This window comes from Eupeodes corollae, chromosome 1 (assembly GCF_945859685.1).
Source record: "Eupeodes corollae chromosome 1, idEupCoro1.1, whole genome shotgun sequence".
Lineage (NCBI taxonomy): Eukaryota > Metazoa > Arthropoda > Insecta > Diptera > Syrphidae > Eupeodes > Eupeodes corollae.
In genome coordinates this window covers 209,758,318-209,776,194 of record NC_079147.1, presented here as the reverse complement: position 1 = coordinate 209,776,194, position 17,877 = coordinate 209,758,318, and the positions used below count along the sequence as shown (strand labels likewise).

General features: G+C 37.3%; 1 protein-coding gene across 1 annotated transcript in view; it reads right to left on the bottom strand.

Annotated features, from left to right (window-relative positions):
* The window catches only part of LOC129953949 (T-complex protein 1 subunit eta), a 149,996-nt gene extending 132,776 nt beyond the window's left edge, over positions 1–17,220 (bottom strand). Inside the window, exons 1-4 of the mRNA XM_056067510.1 lie at positions 17,045–17,220; positions 16,160–16,420; positions 15,267–16,086; positions 15,048–15,182 (exon numbers count right to left, since the gene is read on the bottom strand). Of these exons, the coding sequence (XP_055923485.1) occupies positions 15,048–15,182; positions 15,267–16,086; positions 16,160–16,420; positions 17,045–17,047 (1,219 nt within the window). The 5' untranslated portion in view covers positions 17,048–17,220. The remainder of the gene's footprint in view (positions 1–15,047; positions 15,183–15,266; positions 16,087–16,159; positions 16,421–17,044) is intronic.
* Between the last annotated feature and the right edge of the window lie 657 nt (positions 17,221–17,877).

Genomic DNA, 17,877 nt, shown 5'->3' with positions numbered 1-17,877 from the left:
ACTGAGCAGGCTTGGCATAAGCAAGCCATTGTTGTATATACTTTATGATATGCTTAACGGTAGAAAGTTTGTTGTCAAAAGTGGCAATGTAACTTCTACCACAACATTCTCAATTAAAAATGGTCTTCAACAGGGAGCGGTGAATTCGCCGATTCTCTTCAGCATTTACACCAGCGATCTGATAGGTAGTCTTACAAAGGCAATTGCGTACGCCGACGATCTAATTGCGTACAGAACGGCCCGAAAGGTTGAGGTTATTAGAATTCTCTTGCAGCGTGATTTCGACAAGATTCAGCGATATTGCGACGACTGGAAACTGAAAATAAATGTCCAGAAGTCAGAGACAATTCTGTTCCGGACTCCGTTGGCTAGGGCCACGAGGGATACGTGTAAGAATTGGCGCAAGATGGTCATCGTTGATCTTCACGGGCAGCCATTGGCGAGCAAAAGTGTAGTGAAGTACCTCGGTATCTGGTTAGATCAGTATTTATATTTCGACAGACATATAAATGCTGCTCTGACCAGGGCCAGAGGAGCCTTCGCTCTGACGAAACGACTGTTTTTTAGCAGTCGGCTTGACCCCAGAGTGAAGGTAATTTGCTACATGGCCCTCATACGGCCAATGATCGTTTATGGTTGTCCTGTGTGGTTCAACGTTGCCCCTTCCCAGATGGAGAAGTTTCGGGTGTTCGAGCGGCAGTGTTTACGACGCTGTACCGGCTTATATCGAACAGCCGAATCTTCTTATGTGCATTATTATTCCAACGAGGTCCTGTACAACGGGGCTCGAATCAACAGAATTGACAATTTCGTGATAAAACTCGTTCGAGGTCACATTGCAAGAGCTGTGTCTTCGACCAACAATTTAATTTTCGGGGCGTTCTATCCGAACGAAGAGTATTTTGAAAGTGCACGCTTGAGCGGGTTCATTCCACCAGAGGCATTCCTCTTTTTAGACAAATGCGGTCTGATACAGGATAGATTGGCAGTTCCGTTAATCTACCACGTCAGACGAAGAACCGTGGATAGGCGACTCCTGTACAATCGGGACGTCATGGCACAAGGCGGAGCAGAGCTCCTTCGGTTTAGTAGGGCTGTGTCCGAACGGGACCGAACTGATAGGGTGAAGCAGGTGAACCAGTTTTGGTGGCTTCAATCGGCACTTGATATTGGGTAGTCGGGATGGGGTTTTAAGCCTTGGCCGGCTTACATACTTGTTTAATAGTATTAGGGTTTAGTTTTAAGTAGAATAGGCATGGTGGCACGAAAAGAAATAGAAAAAAAAATACAAAAATTACAAAAAAAAAAAAAAATTAAAAAAAAGAACATTAAAAAAAAAAAAAACATGGATTAAAAAAAAAAAAATTAAAAAAAATAGACAACAAAATATGAAAAACAAAATGTTAGATAGTTAGATTTGCTGCTGTGGTTGTTCTAGTTTTAATAAGTTTATAGGTAGAATAGGTAGTTTAAGTTAGTTTTAAGTTTTATTTAAGGACCTTATTTTAAGTAGTTTGTAAGTAAAAATAAATAAAAAAGGTTATTTATATTAGTTTTTTCAAAATTTTCTAATAAAAACAAAACAAATAAAATTTAAATTGAAGTAAAATAGATCTTAAGGCCGAAAGGCATTAGTAATTAGTGTTATAGTTTAGCTTAGAGTGTCCGTATGGGACCATTAAGTTAGTTGTAAGTTATGGATAATTAGGCTAGTTTTATGAATTTTTGTCTAGCTTTAAGATAGGTTTAAGATGGAATAAATAAAAATGAATTTAAAAAAAAAAAATAAAAAAAACAGATGCTGTTTAAGGTTGAATTGAGCTCCGTCAGACGAAAATTCCAGGGTTATTATTTACAGATGACATCGTTTTCTTCTCAGAGACAGTTGAAGGCATGCAGTTTATGATCAACAGATTAGGAAGTTATTGAGTTGGAATCTATCTGTCAACCTGGCTAAATCTAACATGATGATCTTAAGAAGTGGCGGAGGAAGATATTCACCGCTAAAGAAGTGGGCGTTTAACGGACAGGAAATAGAAATCGTAAAGGAGTATAAATATATAAGAGTGTTGATTTCATCGAATTCCAATATGAAAAAATATCTTCAAGGCAAACTAGCAGAAGCAAAGCGTGCTAACTGCTCTGTTTGGGGCAGCTGCATAAATAAGAAGAGTATTTCACATACATCAAAGCAAGTGATACTTCATGATACTGCAACAACCATTCTTCTATATGAAGCACAAGCATGGGGTTACCGACCGTTTGAAACAGTGGAGAAGTTTCTACGTTACTTTATTAAAGATTTTTTAGAATACCTGCTTGTTCCCCAAACTATATGATTCATTTGGAGACTGGTATTCCGCCTATGTTTTTGGATACTCTTAAGCTTCATTTCAACTACATAATACGAGTATTAGAAATGATGAGCAGAGAACACCAGAAATAGTACTTATGCACTTATTGCCGATTGAAGGAGGATGTGTCCAAGAGTGTTAGTGGTATTTACAGTTGAAGAGCAAGTGGAATCACTAAAACCAAAATTTGATGAATTGCTAAAGAATGTACCATAAATTCATGGAAGAAGCGCAGAAATCGCAGTACAGGTTGTACTATAGCAAATTGGACTACTATTTAATTGAAAGAACATACTTTTTAGCTTACCATTCTACAGAATTAATAAGTACAATCTTTCGATTAAGGGGTGAATTATTGAACAACAATATCATACCACACCGACCAGAGTTACCAATTATATGTACCTTATGCAACCGTTATGAAAGGGAAGATGTGTTTCATTTTATGGCAGTCTGTCCCGTTTTAAAGGAATTTCGAGTGCAGTATTTTGGAGTTAAGTCATTGGAATAAGAGGAAGTGCTAAAAATTTTAAATGTATCATGTGGCTGGGAAGTACTTTTTAATTTCACTAGAAAAGCATTAAAATATCGAAATTGCATTGTAAACGAAAATTTTTGGAACAAGAAAGAAAAATATGTATATATCTATGTTAAATAATAATCAAAATTTAAAAAAGAATTTAAAGTATGTCAGTCTGGTAGACGGCTATTATGACAAACCAATAGACTTTTTGTTAAAATAAGCAAAGAATGTTTGAACGTATTATTATTTTTATAAGTCAATAAAACTAAACTAAAACTAATGAATTATCGACCATGCTATAAGTTATATCTTTAAGGGCACGAGTTGGAATTTTAAATCTTAACTATGTGCCTCATTGAGCTGATCTTCCACAAATTTGTAATTTATATAACAGAAGAGAAATAGAAGATATACATCATTTTATTGTGATATGCCCGATATTACAGTAAATTCGTCGATTGCATTTAAATTAAAGCCATCTCACTGTAACAGACTCACTGTAAACAGACTTCAGGTTTGCTAGGGTGGTCCACCCTATATAATTTCTGTAAGCACGCCCTACATTTCCGAAATAGTTTCCCAACGTAAAGTCTAATCATTCGGCCAGTTGTTTCAAATCACTTAAAAATTGATCTTTTTTATGTTTCAAATCATATTTAAATTGTTATTATTTTTGTGTTTCAAATCATACCAAAATTGTTAATGTTTACTTATCAGGCTACCATTATTTAAAATATTTGTATTTTGTGTTTCAAATCACTTTGTTCTTTCATCAACAATCGATAAATTCCATCAACTTCCAATTTGTTGATAGTTGATCTGGGCAACAGTATACATCCTTTTTTATGTTAATTTTAAGGATATTCTATTGACAGACTTTCGTATGAATTTAAAGTAAAGACGATGTTTATTGAATCCGTCAAAAGAAAGAATTAAGAAAGAAAGATCTTAACCTCAATATTTGTCCATTAAACGAGTCATGGGCCATGGATCAATTTAGTTACATAGTAAACAAAACAGAAATCAATATTACACTTTATTATATACAAAATAAAACAATAAACTTAAAAAAAGCATGTATCAATTCCCACAGTTATCAAACTGTAATTATTACAAAAACTATAGATAAACATCAATTTCCATTAGTGTGGTTATCAAGTGGTGTCATATACCTACCCTTGAGAGGGTATGTTCCCCGATCTTGATTAAATGAAAAATACATGTAGTTTTATTTACACAACATTTTAGATATTGCATTACATTTATAAGAAATTACAAGATAACATTTAAAAGGCTATAATTTTAAATTGCACTTAAAAACGTCTAAATTAATGTAATGTGAAATATGATCTGATAAAACAAATTAAAAAAAATTAAAAAAAAGCAAATATAATACAATATTTTTTTCGTGGCGTGGTTTTATATTGGAATTCTGACAGATAATGACTACAAAAAGTTATTGGACTTATTTTGATGCACTTAAGCAAATCAAATGTCATTCTCAGCTCAGGAATTATTAAAGTCTTAGTTTAATCTTCAATTCAAAAAAGATTTTTCTTTAGGTTTTTGTGTGTTTTGAAGAAAAAAAAAAAACAACAATGAAATGAACACACACCTCAAATCCTATAAATCAAGAGTTCTTCGACCTTCTAAATTGTTGCTCTCGAAATAAGCAAAAATACAACAAAAATTGATAACTTTATACACCACCTTAGTCGTCATTGAGTAACGTATCATTTTTGTTTTTCACTGGAAAAGCAGTGTTGCGTGTTAAACAAAAAATAAAACTAAACAAAAATAAAATCACAAATTAATTGTTTGTGCTTAATGTAGTTAAGTTAGAAAACCTCAATTGCAATAAAATTTTGTATAATGTATGCCGAGTTTTTTATCATCACAAAGAACAACAAGCTAAACATAAACTAACCATTGAGTTCATGGCACTTTGCGTTCATTAGCACGCACGTTAAAGTTAGTTAAAGTTTTGTTTTACTTGTTTTTTTAACTTAATGTTCATACTCAAAAACTAAACAAGCTTCTAACGATCCATCTATCCAGCACAATTGAATAGTAGAAACTTAAGCCAGCCAGCCACGAGATGTGTGGAATTAAGTTGCAGACCTTCAGAATTCAGATTTGCAAATCGCCTTTGAGTTTGAGTTTGAGTTTAAGTATGAAAATTTATTTGAATAGCTTAAATATACAATAACAACTAAACTATGTAGGTAAAAATAACAGAGAAGCCAACGAACGCGCTAAAAAGAGCCTTGATATTTCCATTTGGCTGATCAAACGTTCGTCGGGGAATTAGATCGCGTATAGAAATGTAATGACTCATCAACATCAACAACATCTAACATCATTATTGCTGTTTCGTATAGTCAAAGCCATAAGGCACTCTTTTTTTTCAAGTTTGATGGTTTCCGCATCGTAAATCTGCGTCATTGATTTTCGAATGAGTTTTTCTTTTTTTTTTGTTGTTTTGTGTTGTTTCTAATTAAGTGCAATTTTGTTAAAAGCTTTTTCTTTTTGTAAAACCGCCGACTCACAATATTATGCATATTGCTGAATGTTCCAGACGAAAGAATAATTATTTCTCGCGTGTAAAACAAAAACAACAACAGTTTTTAAGGCAAGTCTGACACTGTAGGTGACTTGAAACGAGGTGACAAACGTTGTCATCGTCGTCGTCGTTGATTGCTGCTGCGGTCGTCATTAAGGTAGGTTTATATCTACATATATCTACGTGTGCATGTTTTCGCTAGCTTGCCAAGATTGCCTTGACTTTGTACTGGAATTTAAAGTTGTATTGATTGCGAAGATTATAAATAATTAAGCTGATTACAACACTAACAAATGACATGAAAGCATACATATCTCCTAAAAAAAATGTTATCAAAAAATCGATTTATTAATTAAAAAATAAACATGTGCATTCAAGAGGTCACAAGCGTCCACAAGTTTTTCTCAAAACCCACCTCTGTCTATCAACTCCTGCTCTCACCTCCCCGTGTTGAACATCGGCTGCCTAGTATCTCAACTGGAGATTGGGTTCTAACCATAGTAAAAAGTTGTTGGGAGCAACAAACGTGAGTGGGGGGGAGCTGTTTTCATTAAGGCACCTCTCCTTAACCAGACGACAACGGAGGAATTTCCGAGATGCAATCAACGGTGGAGTCTACAGTTCCAGTAAGGCTGAACTACTTATTGAACACCTTATAGGGCTTCTACGACTTATTCGGAGCCCAGGCCTATAAGGAGCGGTTTTATCCGGCTTCCCGTCCTTGGAGTTATTCTAAGGATCTAGCCCTCAGGTTGGGGGTTGTGCCGTCGTCGGGGTGACTTCCTGAACACGTACAAATCTCCTAGTTGCGAAGAACCAACAAGCCTCGGATACAGACGGATTTACTGTTGACAACCTACGCAAACGAATTAAGGACGACGAACTTCTGATATGTACGTGGAATGTTAGGTTCCTTAACAGTTTACGTGCAGCCGAAGAATTAGCGGAGGTCCTAGACTGCTATAAAGCAGACATCACCGCAATCCAGCAAATACGATTGGATGGGGCGGGCAAAAAGAGGATGAAAAATTGTGCCAGACTTAGGCAACAAGTCTTGAGCTATAGGTGCATCAACGAGCGCCTCATGACCATCCGCATCAAAGCTAAATTCAGCAACATTAGCCCGATATGCGTGTTCGCCTCCACAGAAGAAAAGGATGACAACACCAAAGATATGTTCTTCGAGCTTTTAGACAAAAAATATAAGTAGTATCCTAGCTATGATATTAAAATTTTATTGGGCGATTTTAATGCCAGCGCTTTCGACAACGGATTCAAGCTAATAGATTTTACTGCGGGATAAAACGTCATGGTAGCCAGTACGCGTTTTCCACACCTCAACATCCACAAAGTAACTTGGAGTTCTTCAGATCAATCTACCGTCAACCAGATTGACCATATTGCGATCGACGCCAGACACGCTTCCAGCATCATAGATGTTTGAACTTTCCGAGTTGGTAACATCGACTCGGACCAATACCTCGTTGTAGACCAGATAGCACTTTGGGTTTTCAGACGCAAGAGATCGCCAAATCCTTTTCCGATCGAGTTACAAATCACCTCTCTCGAAGTTCTCTGCCGCCAACACAATGTATCGAAAACCAGCCGCAACATTGCCAAGATACAATCTGAGAAGCCACCTTTGACGTGCTGGGCTTCAAGCAGCCATCAACAAGGAACCCCTGGTTTGATGAGGATTGTCGGCAGGCAAATGACTGCAAACAACAGGCACGCAAAGCGGCGCTGCGTAAAAGGACGAGAGCTGCTCATCAGCTCTATGAGCAGAAGAGGCGAGAGGAACACTGACTTCTCAGAAGGAAAAAGAGAGAGCATGAGAAGCGTGCGGTAGAAGATGTTGAGAGGTTCAAAACCAGGAATGAAGTTCCAAAGTGAAACGGAATTCAACCAAAGGCCGCAAAGACGAAAATGGAAACATCATAGTCATAACCGCAGTCAATCATGAGGATATGGAAGGACCACTTCTGCAGATTGTATAACGGCGACGACGAACTGAATTCCGCTGTTAGGCAGGATGATCCATTCAACATAGACGCATGAAATACGGCAGATGCTGGAAAAAAACCAAAGAACACCAAATCGACACCCACCATCTTTTCATCAATTTCAAGGGCGCATATGACAGGATCTACAGGGACGAGTTGTGTAGAGCCATTCTTTTGTTTATATTGTGCGCGCACTAAAGGGGTTATGAATACCCTTATAATGATTAAACACAGTGCGAGCAATTAGGAAAGGAGGATAGGATTAGAAAGGAGAAACCGATGCACATTGGTTTTGAATGTCTCCACATTGTAATGATTGGGAAATATTGAGCCTGGTAAAGCATTCCATTCTGTAACAGTACGTCTGAAATTGGGCTCAAGGGTTAAGTAATGGGCATTTCTAACAGAAAGGGTATTACGGTTGAATTATTTAAGGGGAGGAATGCAATTGGCTATTTCGCTAGAGCATTGATTATAAAAATATCGATAAAACAATGACAGGCATGATGCCTTGCGTTGGTGTTCAAGAGAAGCAAATGTCTCGGTGAGAGAACGATCTCTTATCGATGTCAAATATATGATCACTCCACAACAAGTGGTTTGTAATGCTCCTACCTAGGACTGATAGTTGTTCAGTCTCCTCGATGCAAGTTCCGCGCAACAGTCCGTTGACTGTGTGCGAGTACTGTAGGGTTGGAGGGACCTACAGTTTTAAGCCGAATCCGAACGGCTAAGCACTTTTCATGACAAGAATTACTCTTCGAGAATTTATCAATTCATGGCAAGAGGCAGTACCCATGAAAAAAAAACTTTAGATGGTATAGGCAGGGTACTACAGAATGTTACATTACAGCTTTAACTTTAAAGTAATTAACGTATTAGACGGTAAATGATCATAAACATAATTGTCTAAAAGATACCATATCAATAAGTATAAGAATTTCTATTTCTAATAATAGATTTAAAATTCGAACACCGCCTCTGGACTTTCCCAGTTATCTATGCAAGCCACATTTAATTGATTCACTGGTATTTATCTATTTTCTATAAATTAATGTAAAAGAATTTTAAAACAAAACCTATTAATAGATTTAATTGAACTTTTTAGCCAGTTTATCTTCTTACAGTTATATTATTTGTAAATTATATAAAGAAACAAGTTTAAGGTGAATTTTGAACATTATTGATTAAATTAATTATTAAACTCGAAATACGAAAGCAATAACAAACAAAACATGAACAATTAATAACTATAACTATTTGTACATCAATAAAATAAAATTATCTTGACGACAAGAATATTAATTTTATTTGTTCATGTGGTGAATTTAACTTGAGAAAATATCACACATGTCAAAATTGATTTGTATTATATAAGTATATGTACGTTCGTATAGCACTTATGTACGCCTGTAGGTTAAAACATACGAGTAATATACATATTATTGGTAATAATATTAACTATTTTTTATGAGCGAATAAAACTTATAATAGTTATTGCATTGGAATAGGTCAAGAGAAGTAATTTCCTTCATATTCACTCTTGGTGGTTTTCTCTAATGAGTGTTTTTTACAGGTAAATAACTGTAAGTTGGCAACACTGACGGCTAATTTGTCAGCTATCAAGTGATTTATTTTTAGTTTGGTTTGGATTTCAATAATTCAAGACACAGGATCACATAGCAAGTTTTGGTTGAATGGACCTTCAAATAGCAAAACTACCATATTTAGAGTGAGGATAATCCCCAAGTACGTATGTTGAGACACCGTTAGGTTAGGTTAGGTTAAAGTTGCTGCGGATTCAGAATCCACACACTAAGGCCAAAAGAAAAGGCAAATTGTGATACCACATGAATCTACTTACTTCTTATTAGTCGAACCATTTTGAGCTTTTTATAAAGCGAAGAAGGTATTTGATATCCTTGTTAGATAGTTCACTAGGATTATCAAAAGAGTAGTCTCCCAGATGAAGTTTGCGTGTTAGTGAAAGAGCAGGGCAAGTGCAGAGAAGGTGAAAAATTGTTTCCTCTTCTTCCTCGTCCATATAGGTCCTGCAGAGGCTACACCAAGTCGTATTGCGTGTATGCCTATAAGACAGTGTCCCGTAAGTACACCTATTAGGGAGCTAATATGAAGTCTGCTTTGAGATGACAAGTCTTTAGAGCGCTTTAGGTCCAGTGAAGGCCCTATTAGTTTTGTGGCTGCGCATGTTGGTAATGCAGCTATTTGTATACCTATCTTCTACTTTGAGGTAAAATAGGTATGATGGTTCATTTTTAGCGAGTTCATCGGCTCTACAATTTCCTGTGATGTCTCTGTGGCCTAGCACCAAACAGAGGTGAATGTTAACATGTTGCCCCATCTCCATAAGAGACGATCTACAATCGAGGGCCGTTTGAGATTTGATTGAGACACCATCAAGAGAAGATGCGGATATCAGAAGTTGATATCGCGTTTTCTCTTAGCCAGGAGAGAACCTCTTTGATCTCTATAATTTCAGCTTGAAAGACGCTACAATGATTAGGGAGGCGGAATAAGATGCTTAGATTAAGCTTTTCTGAGTACCCACCACTACCAAATCCCTCATTTGTCTTGGATCCATCTGTATAAAAATGAATACTTTTGTTATCCAGGAGTTTTTTGTCTTTTCATTCATCTCTGGATGGAATGAATACCTGGAAGTTTTTTTTTTCAAATAGGGGTTTAGGAATAATGTAGTTGAACCAAAGAGGTTCAAAATGATGGAGTGCCCCAAATTGTTGTTGCTCCATTGAGATATGGCGTCGAGTCTTATAGCTGTTCTCGCTGCCACTTGTTTACTGAAGATGTCGAGGGGTATCAAATGGAATAGAGTGTCTAACGCTGCTGAGGGTGTGGTTCTCAATGCCTCGCTTATGCAGAGACATGCAGTGCGTTGGACTCTGCTGAGTTTGTCGCAGTATGTGACTTTCTCCAATGCAGTCCATAATACTGACACCCCGTACATAAGTATTGGTCGGATGACCGATGTGTATAGCCAGTAGGTTATGCGAGGTTGAAAACCCCATTTGCTTCCTATAGCTTTCTTGCAAAGGAAAAGAGCTACTGTAGCTTTTTTAACTCTTTCCTGAATATAAGGTTTCCAAATTAATTTTTTGTCCAATATCAGACCAATATATTTGGCTTCATTGGTAAAAATTATTGGTACCCCTTTTATTGAAGAAGGTACAATTACTGGGATATTGTATTTCCCAGTAAAAAGGACAATGTCTGTTATTTGAGGATTAATACTAAGTCCGCAGTGATCAGCCCATCTAGTAAGCATATTGAGGCGTTTTGGAGGAGGTCTCTCAGTGTATTAGGATATTCTCCTGTGACGGCGATAGCAACATTATCGGCATACGCAATTAATCTGTACCCTTCCCTCTCAAGGGATATTAGCAGTTCGTTAAACACTATGTTTCACCACTTGCGGAGTGCCTCTACCGTCAGACCTTTCGTACAAAAATCCCCCCATCTTAGAGTTGATGATCCTGCTTTTTAGTATTAGATTATTCAACTCACAAAGTGATTATTCGACGTTTAGGGTCGTCATAGCAGAAGTGATAGCGGATGTTTCAACGTTGGTGAAAGCGACCTCAATATCCAGGAAGGCCACCATAGTATATTACTTTTGCTCTAAGGAATATTCGATAGTTCTTACCAGAGTGTGCAACTTGAAGGACAGCATTCTCGCCGTATTTTCTGATATACGGTTACAGATGTTATGGAAAATTGGACCTATAGATTAGACTACGTACGAGACAGCTGTAGCAGTCATATATCAGAAGATTATCTTCGAATAATGTACATTTTAAGTCAATTTAAAATGCTTTTTGAAAAAAGATAAGTATAAATTTGTCATTTTTGATGTTAAAGAAATAAACGGGATTTAACCATTTGTTCAGTGGTTTCGCTAAATGGGTACTTTTCTAATATGTTCCTAGAGAATTCATGACCAAATCTATTTGTGCAAAATTTAATTGACAACCTCCGAAATAAAGGGTTACAAAACTTAACATCGCTTAGAAAATCACAATTTATACAGTACTGTTGGAACTTTCATACTTTTGCTCTCACTTTCGTTAAGTAATGTAAAAACTATGCCTAAAATAATTTACAAAAAAATGTATTTATTGATCTTTAAATTTTTACAAACAAAATTGAAATTTAAAAAAAAAAACATCATTCTGGAAAGCGAAACTGAAATAATTGAGCTAGACAAAAGACCAACAACTGAAAATCACAAAGGAACTTGGAGTTCTCCAGATCAATCTACCATCAACCAGATTGACCGTATTGCGATCGATGCTAGACACGCTTCCAGCATCATGGATGGCCAAATTTTTCGAGAAAAGAACATTGATTCGGACCATTAGCTCGTGTAGCCAAGGCATTAATTCGAGTTTCCAGACTAAAAGCAAAACAGGGAGGTGCTGATAAAACGTCGAAAGGCTACAATAGCAAGTAATCGCCAAATCGTTGTCCGACCAAGTCACTAGTAACTTCTTTCAAAGTTCTCTGCCGCCAACACATGTTATCGAGAACCAGTGGCAACATTACCAAGACGCAATCAGAGAAGCCGCCTATGACATGCGGTTGAAAACGTTGAGAGGCTCAAAAACAGAAATTAAGTTCGAATTTTGTATGAGCAGGTGAACGAAATTCACATGTACATAAACCTCAAACCGAAAACGAAAGTATAAACACCTTAGTAGAACTGCAGTCAGTGCTAAAATATAAAAGGATCACTTCTGCACAAGTGGCGACGAAAAACCGGAATTGCGCTGTCAGGCAGGAGATCCATTCAATGTAGAAGACGAAAGCCAACAATCCCGTCTTTGCCATATCTAAACTCAAGTCTAAAAAATCCGGTGGAGCAAATGACTTGAACGCCGAGCTTTTCACAACAGCTGGAGATAATTGGTTAAGAGCATGCATCAACTTAACTATGTGCAATCGGAAGAGAGCATGCCCGATGAATGGAAGCTCAGTATTGCCCAATACTGAAAAAATGAGACGCTCTAAACTGCACCAACTATAGAGGGGTCTTCTTAACATCGCTTACAAAATCTTCTCCGCTGTAATATGTGAATGTCTAAAGCTCATCGTCAACAACCTGATCTTGATAAGTTTGGTTTTAGACCGGGAAAGTCCAAAGTCGAACAAATATTCACATTACGGCAGATCCTGGAAAAAAAACCCAAGAACATCAAATCGACACCCAACATCTCTTCATCGATTTCAAGGCCGCATATGACTGCATCTAAAAGGACGAGCTGTATAGAGCCATGTCTAGTTTTGGCATACCTGACAAAATCGTTCGTATTTGCAAGATGACTATAGAGAACTCGCAACAACTTTACTGAGCCTATCTTTGTGGTGCGCTGTCATGCGATTTCTTTAACATCGTCTTTGAAATAATAATGCAGCTCTCTCATTTCTACACTAGATGCACTATTTTTGAAAACTGTGCCCAATTACTGGCACATGCTGATGATATTGACATAATCAGAAAAATTCAGCTTGATTTTAATAAGGCTTTTATGAGTATTGAGGCAGAGACAGCAAAAATGGGTTTAGCAGTTTATGAGGGGTATTCTCTCATAAAGAAAGGGACTACAACATCGAAGTCTCGGTCAAAACTCCACCATCGACAGACGTAAGTTTAAGGTAATTAGAGTCTATTTCTACCTAGACTCCGCTATGACAGCGTGATCGTTACAGATGTAACGACTAGCTCTACGGGCTGTAAACTGAGCCAAAAAAATAAGAGTTCAAACGATTGAGATGGCTGGGTCACCCAACTTAGAGTGCGCAACTGGAAACATCTAGCTTAGGACCCAGCTAGGTGGAGAAGTTTGTTGCGTGAGGCCCTAGTTCACACAGGATTTTCGCGCCACCTTAAGTAAGTAAGTAAGGCAAAAAGAATAGATAGCAGGTCATTTTACGATTTTCGATGTTGTAAGATCCGCGTGCTTAGGTCCATTGCCTTGCCTTTCCAGACCGACCTTCAAGACATTCATTGATTATGTCAATGTCTTCTGCCTTCATTGTATCATTGATTTCAACTATGTTTTATATTCCAGGCCACACAAAACACTACGATGCCTCCCCATGTTGAACTCTTTTTTTTCTCATTTTTTTCAAGAAGCTGTTCTTTCAACTTATAAATATAAGACAAATTTAATTTGAATACTTAAAGTTATCTTTTTCCAAAACCAAACTGGCTTATTGAATAAATTTGGTTGAAACGACGTTGTGAAAAATTATTTTATAAGCCTGCTTCGTTAAGTCTTCTACAAATTGTTCTAGTATAAATGCTCAATCCTTTATTCTCTAATATGTATTTTGAGGTTTTTTTAAACGTTTTATCAATTTTTTAACTGAAACTTGGCTTATTAAACATCTTTTAGCAATTTGTCAGTTAAAAATACGCCCTTTTTTACCTTTTTTAAAGGATAACTGTGTAAAACCATCTTTGTCTGGTAGCGGAGGAATCCAATGGACTTTGACATACTGTTCAAAGAACTTGGATTATGCGGACGATGTTTGCTTACTCTCTCATAGGATCGCGGATCTCCATAAAATGACAACAAGTGTGGAGAGAGAAGCAGAAGTTGTGGGTCTAAAAATTGATTCCGGCAATCAAAAATGATCAGCCCCGGAACCCGACCATCCTCTCAAATAAATATTTATACGCAACCGGTGGAAAAAGTGGAGAGCTTTCAATACCATGGAAGTATCGTCTCCAATCGAACAAGACGTCATCTGTCGCATCAGCAAAGCAAACGCGGCGTTTGGTATGCTGTCAAAAATTTGGTTGAATAACTCTATCAGCTTAAGAACAATATTACGACTGTTTAGCATAAATTTAGAATCTGTGCTTCTTTTTGGGTGCAGCACTTGGAAGGTTACTTCAGCCATTACAAGAAAGCTGCAAACCTTCGTGAATAGATGTTTTCGTAACATCCTAAGGACTTTCTCCTCAAACCGTATATCAAATGACGTTTTTCATAGAAGCACAGGTCAGGAACCTAGAATCCATAATACGAAGGGGTAAGTGGCAATGGATTGGACATAAGTTTCGAACAGGTAACGACTGCGTTTCAGGCCAAGCAATGCAGTGGAATCCGCACACACAAGAAAAAAGAAGAGCTGAACGACCGAGAAGCACATGGCGCAGGACATTCGGGGGCAGAATTAGCGTCACTAGGCAAGAGTTAGAGGGAACTGAAACACATCTCCGGAAACCGTATACGATGGCGTAGTAGAGGCCCTATGCCCTTTGTCGCATTAAAGATACATAATTTTAATGTAATAACAGGCAAAAGCTATTTCATTAGACTATGAAAAGAATTTGAAGGTAATTCCATGTCCTGAGGAATTAAAGTAAAGTGAAAATATACCGAAGAAATCTACGATCGGAAAATTGACTCATCGAAAGGATAAGAGAAGGAATTCAAATGAATTGGAAATCCAAGCAGGAGTTGTTTCGAAAACCACTAAAAAAAACGTTTGACTAATTTACAGGGACCCCTTTATAAAATTTGATCTATTTAAAATAAATTTAACAAATGACTCACCAGCAACAACAGAATCATTCTGAATTGTCCTACGAACAATCATGATAGCATCATGTAAAGAACGTTCTGTCTCTTCAAGGAACTGTTCCGAACCACCACGCAGGATGAGAGTGCATGTCTTGGCGTTGATGCATCCTGCAATAAGGACAAACATATTAAAATAAGCAAAAGAATAAAAATATTTCAACGAAATACAACAAATAAATAAAAAAAACAAACCCTCAAAAATGTTGAATCTCTCTCCACCGATCTGCTTCTCCAAGAATGTATCACAAAGACCCAATACCTTTGGACTGATGTCATTGGCCGTTGTCATAACAGCACCACCACAAGCCTTCAACGTACGCTTGAGATCCTCCTCGGTGACGCGACCCGCACAGAACATATCACGATCGGCGAACCACTGAGTGGCGACATCTCCAATTGGCAACTTGGACAGCACAACATTCGCTCCCGAGTCAGCGATCTTTTGCAATTTGTTGTACAAAATTTGCCATTCGGCATCGACGACCTTTTGGTATTCCTTGACGTTGTCCACACGAACCTCAGCATTGTCGCGTTCAGCCTTTAATTCCAATTCGATGTTCAACAAGGCGATTTTGCAGCCCTTGTAGGATTTGGGTTGCATCTCGAAACCGGCATACGAGAAGGTCTTCTTGAAGGCCACACCCGCAATGATCTGTGATTCCTCCAACGAACCGCCAGTCACTTTCTTCACACCGATCATGTTGAGTGGCAAAAGTTCGTCCAGCGCAAGCACAGCGTCTACAACCATCTTCGAGAAGAAGTCCTTCTGTTGATGGATGAGCTTGGAGCTCATGGCAGTTGCGGCGCATTTCTGCAGCAACGCACGCTGCTCTTCCTTTGATTGCTTCTCAATGCGTACAGCCATTTTGTTGATCTTTTCGATGCACAGGGTCAAGGCCTTTCGCATGGCCTTGATGATAATGCGCGGATGAACACCCTCTTCGACGAAGGGTTTGATTTGTTTCAAAAACTCGCCGGCGAGTAGAACAACACTGGTGGTGCCGTCACCAACCTAACAAAATTGACAAAACATTTTAAAATGGCCAACAAATAAAATAGGAAGCGCTTTGGCGCTCGAAACTCACCTCAGCATCCTGTGACTTGGCGATGTCAACCAAAGTTTTCGCTGCTGGATGAATGATATCCAATAATTTCATGATTGTTGCTCCATCGTTGGAGATTGTGGCCTTGCCCGATCCGTTGACGATGAGTTTGTCCATGCCACGGGGTCCGAGTGTGGTGCGGACGGCATCGACAATCGACTGGCAGGCATTGATGTTCGAAATCAATTGAGGCTTGCCCTGCGAGGTGTCGGTACCTTCTTTCAATAGAACAATTTGTGGTTGCTGTAAAAGACGAAAGAAAGTTGGAAAGGAATTAGTCTTATTCATTGTTCCCTAAGCAACAGAATTTGGTATCGAACAAGAGTAATTGCATGCAACTGGTGATATGATTGGGAGCACCTGGTCGAAGACAGTCTTCAAATCTCAAAGTAGTAAAGTTTCGTCGTAGAGAAACAACCAAATAAACAAATCACCGGCAGTGAGTCAGAAATTCTCCTCCGAGAGGACGATGACAGCATGGGATGTATTCGGCTGTCGGTTCTCTGTGAGACAACAATGAACAACTTAAAACAAAAAAACCGACGAGAACGTTCCACACGCAGTTGCTAAAATTTCGAGGTTAGGTTCACAAACAATTTTGTTTGAATGGAAAAAATGCGTTTCCAATAAATTTGCAAACATGAATTGAAACCTTAATACTTTCCATATCATTTAATTGACAATTTTCATGAATGTTAAGAAATTCTATTTGAAAAAATCAAAAAGAATACCAAAACCAAACCCACCCACATTCGTCGCTCTGGGACTGACTCACTCGTCTTTGCTTCACATGTTTTAATTTCTTTGAATTTAAATGAGTTTCACTTAAATTACAATGGGATTTCATTTATTTATATAAAAACTTACCATTTTATTAGATTTTTGTGTAAAATTTAATTAAATTATCACGAAATTTAATGGAAAATTGTAACAGCGGTTCTTTTTTCTTTCACGAGGAAATTCAGATTCACAGTCGAATGAAAAGAAGAAAACTCAAAACTCGATGCTGTTCGCCGTTGAATGAAAGAGATGAACTGACTCAAAATGAATTGAAGTTTGTAAGTGAGTGAGAATGAGAACAGAAGAGACAATTTTGACAGCAAAATACATGTGTTCGATTTGACGAAAGGTCTTCGTAAGGATGTGTTCGTAGAAAATGAAATTTTTGTTGATTGATAAGTTCCGAAAGATGGCAGAGTGGTATTCGTTAAATAAATTCAAGTTTGAAATGTATTTGACCAGTTTGTTTCTTCGAAGATTTCAGAGATTTGCTTATTTAAACAAAATACGACATACAAATATATTACTTATGTCGTAAGAAATCTGAAAATAGAATTTTTATTGTGCTTTTTTTATACAGCATATTTCAAAAACGATGAAAAGAAATGCACACTCATTTGATGGCCAACAGATAATGAATATTGAATTGTTTTTATATTTCATTCTGCTTCTCTGTCAATCGGTCCAAGAAAATCTCAGAAATCTTACAAATATAAACTAGCCAGATATTTTTAAGGAACAGAAGGGGTTTAAATTTTCAAATAAGTCTAAAACAAGTGGTTTGATGAATATTTGATGAATTTAAAACTGATGGCTAATGCAACAAAATTTGACTAAATCTTCAAACAAAAAAATCGAATTTAAATGTCAATTATAGCATATGTTTGTCTTCAATTCTACATTAAGCAACTTCTTATTAT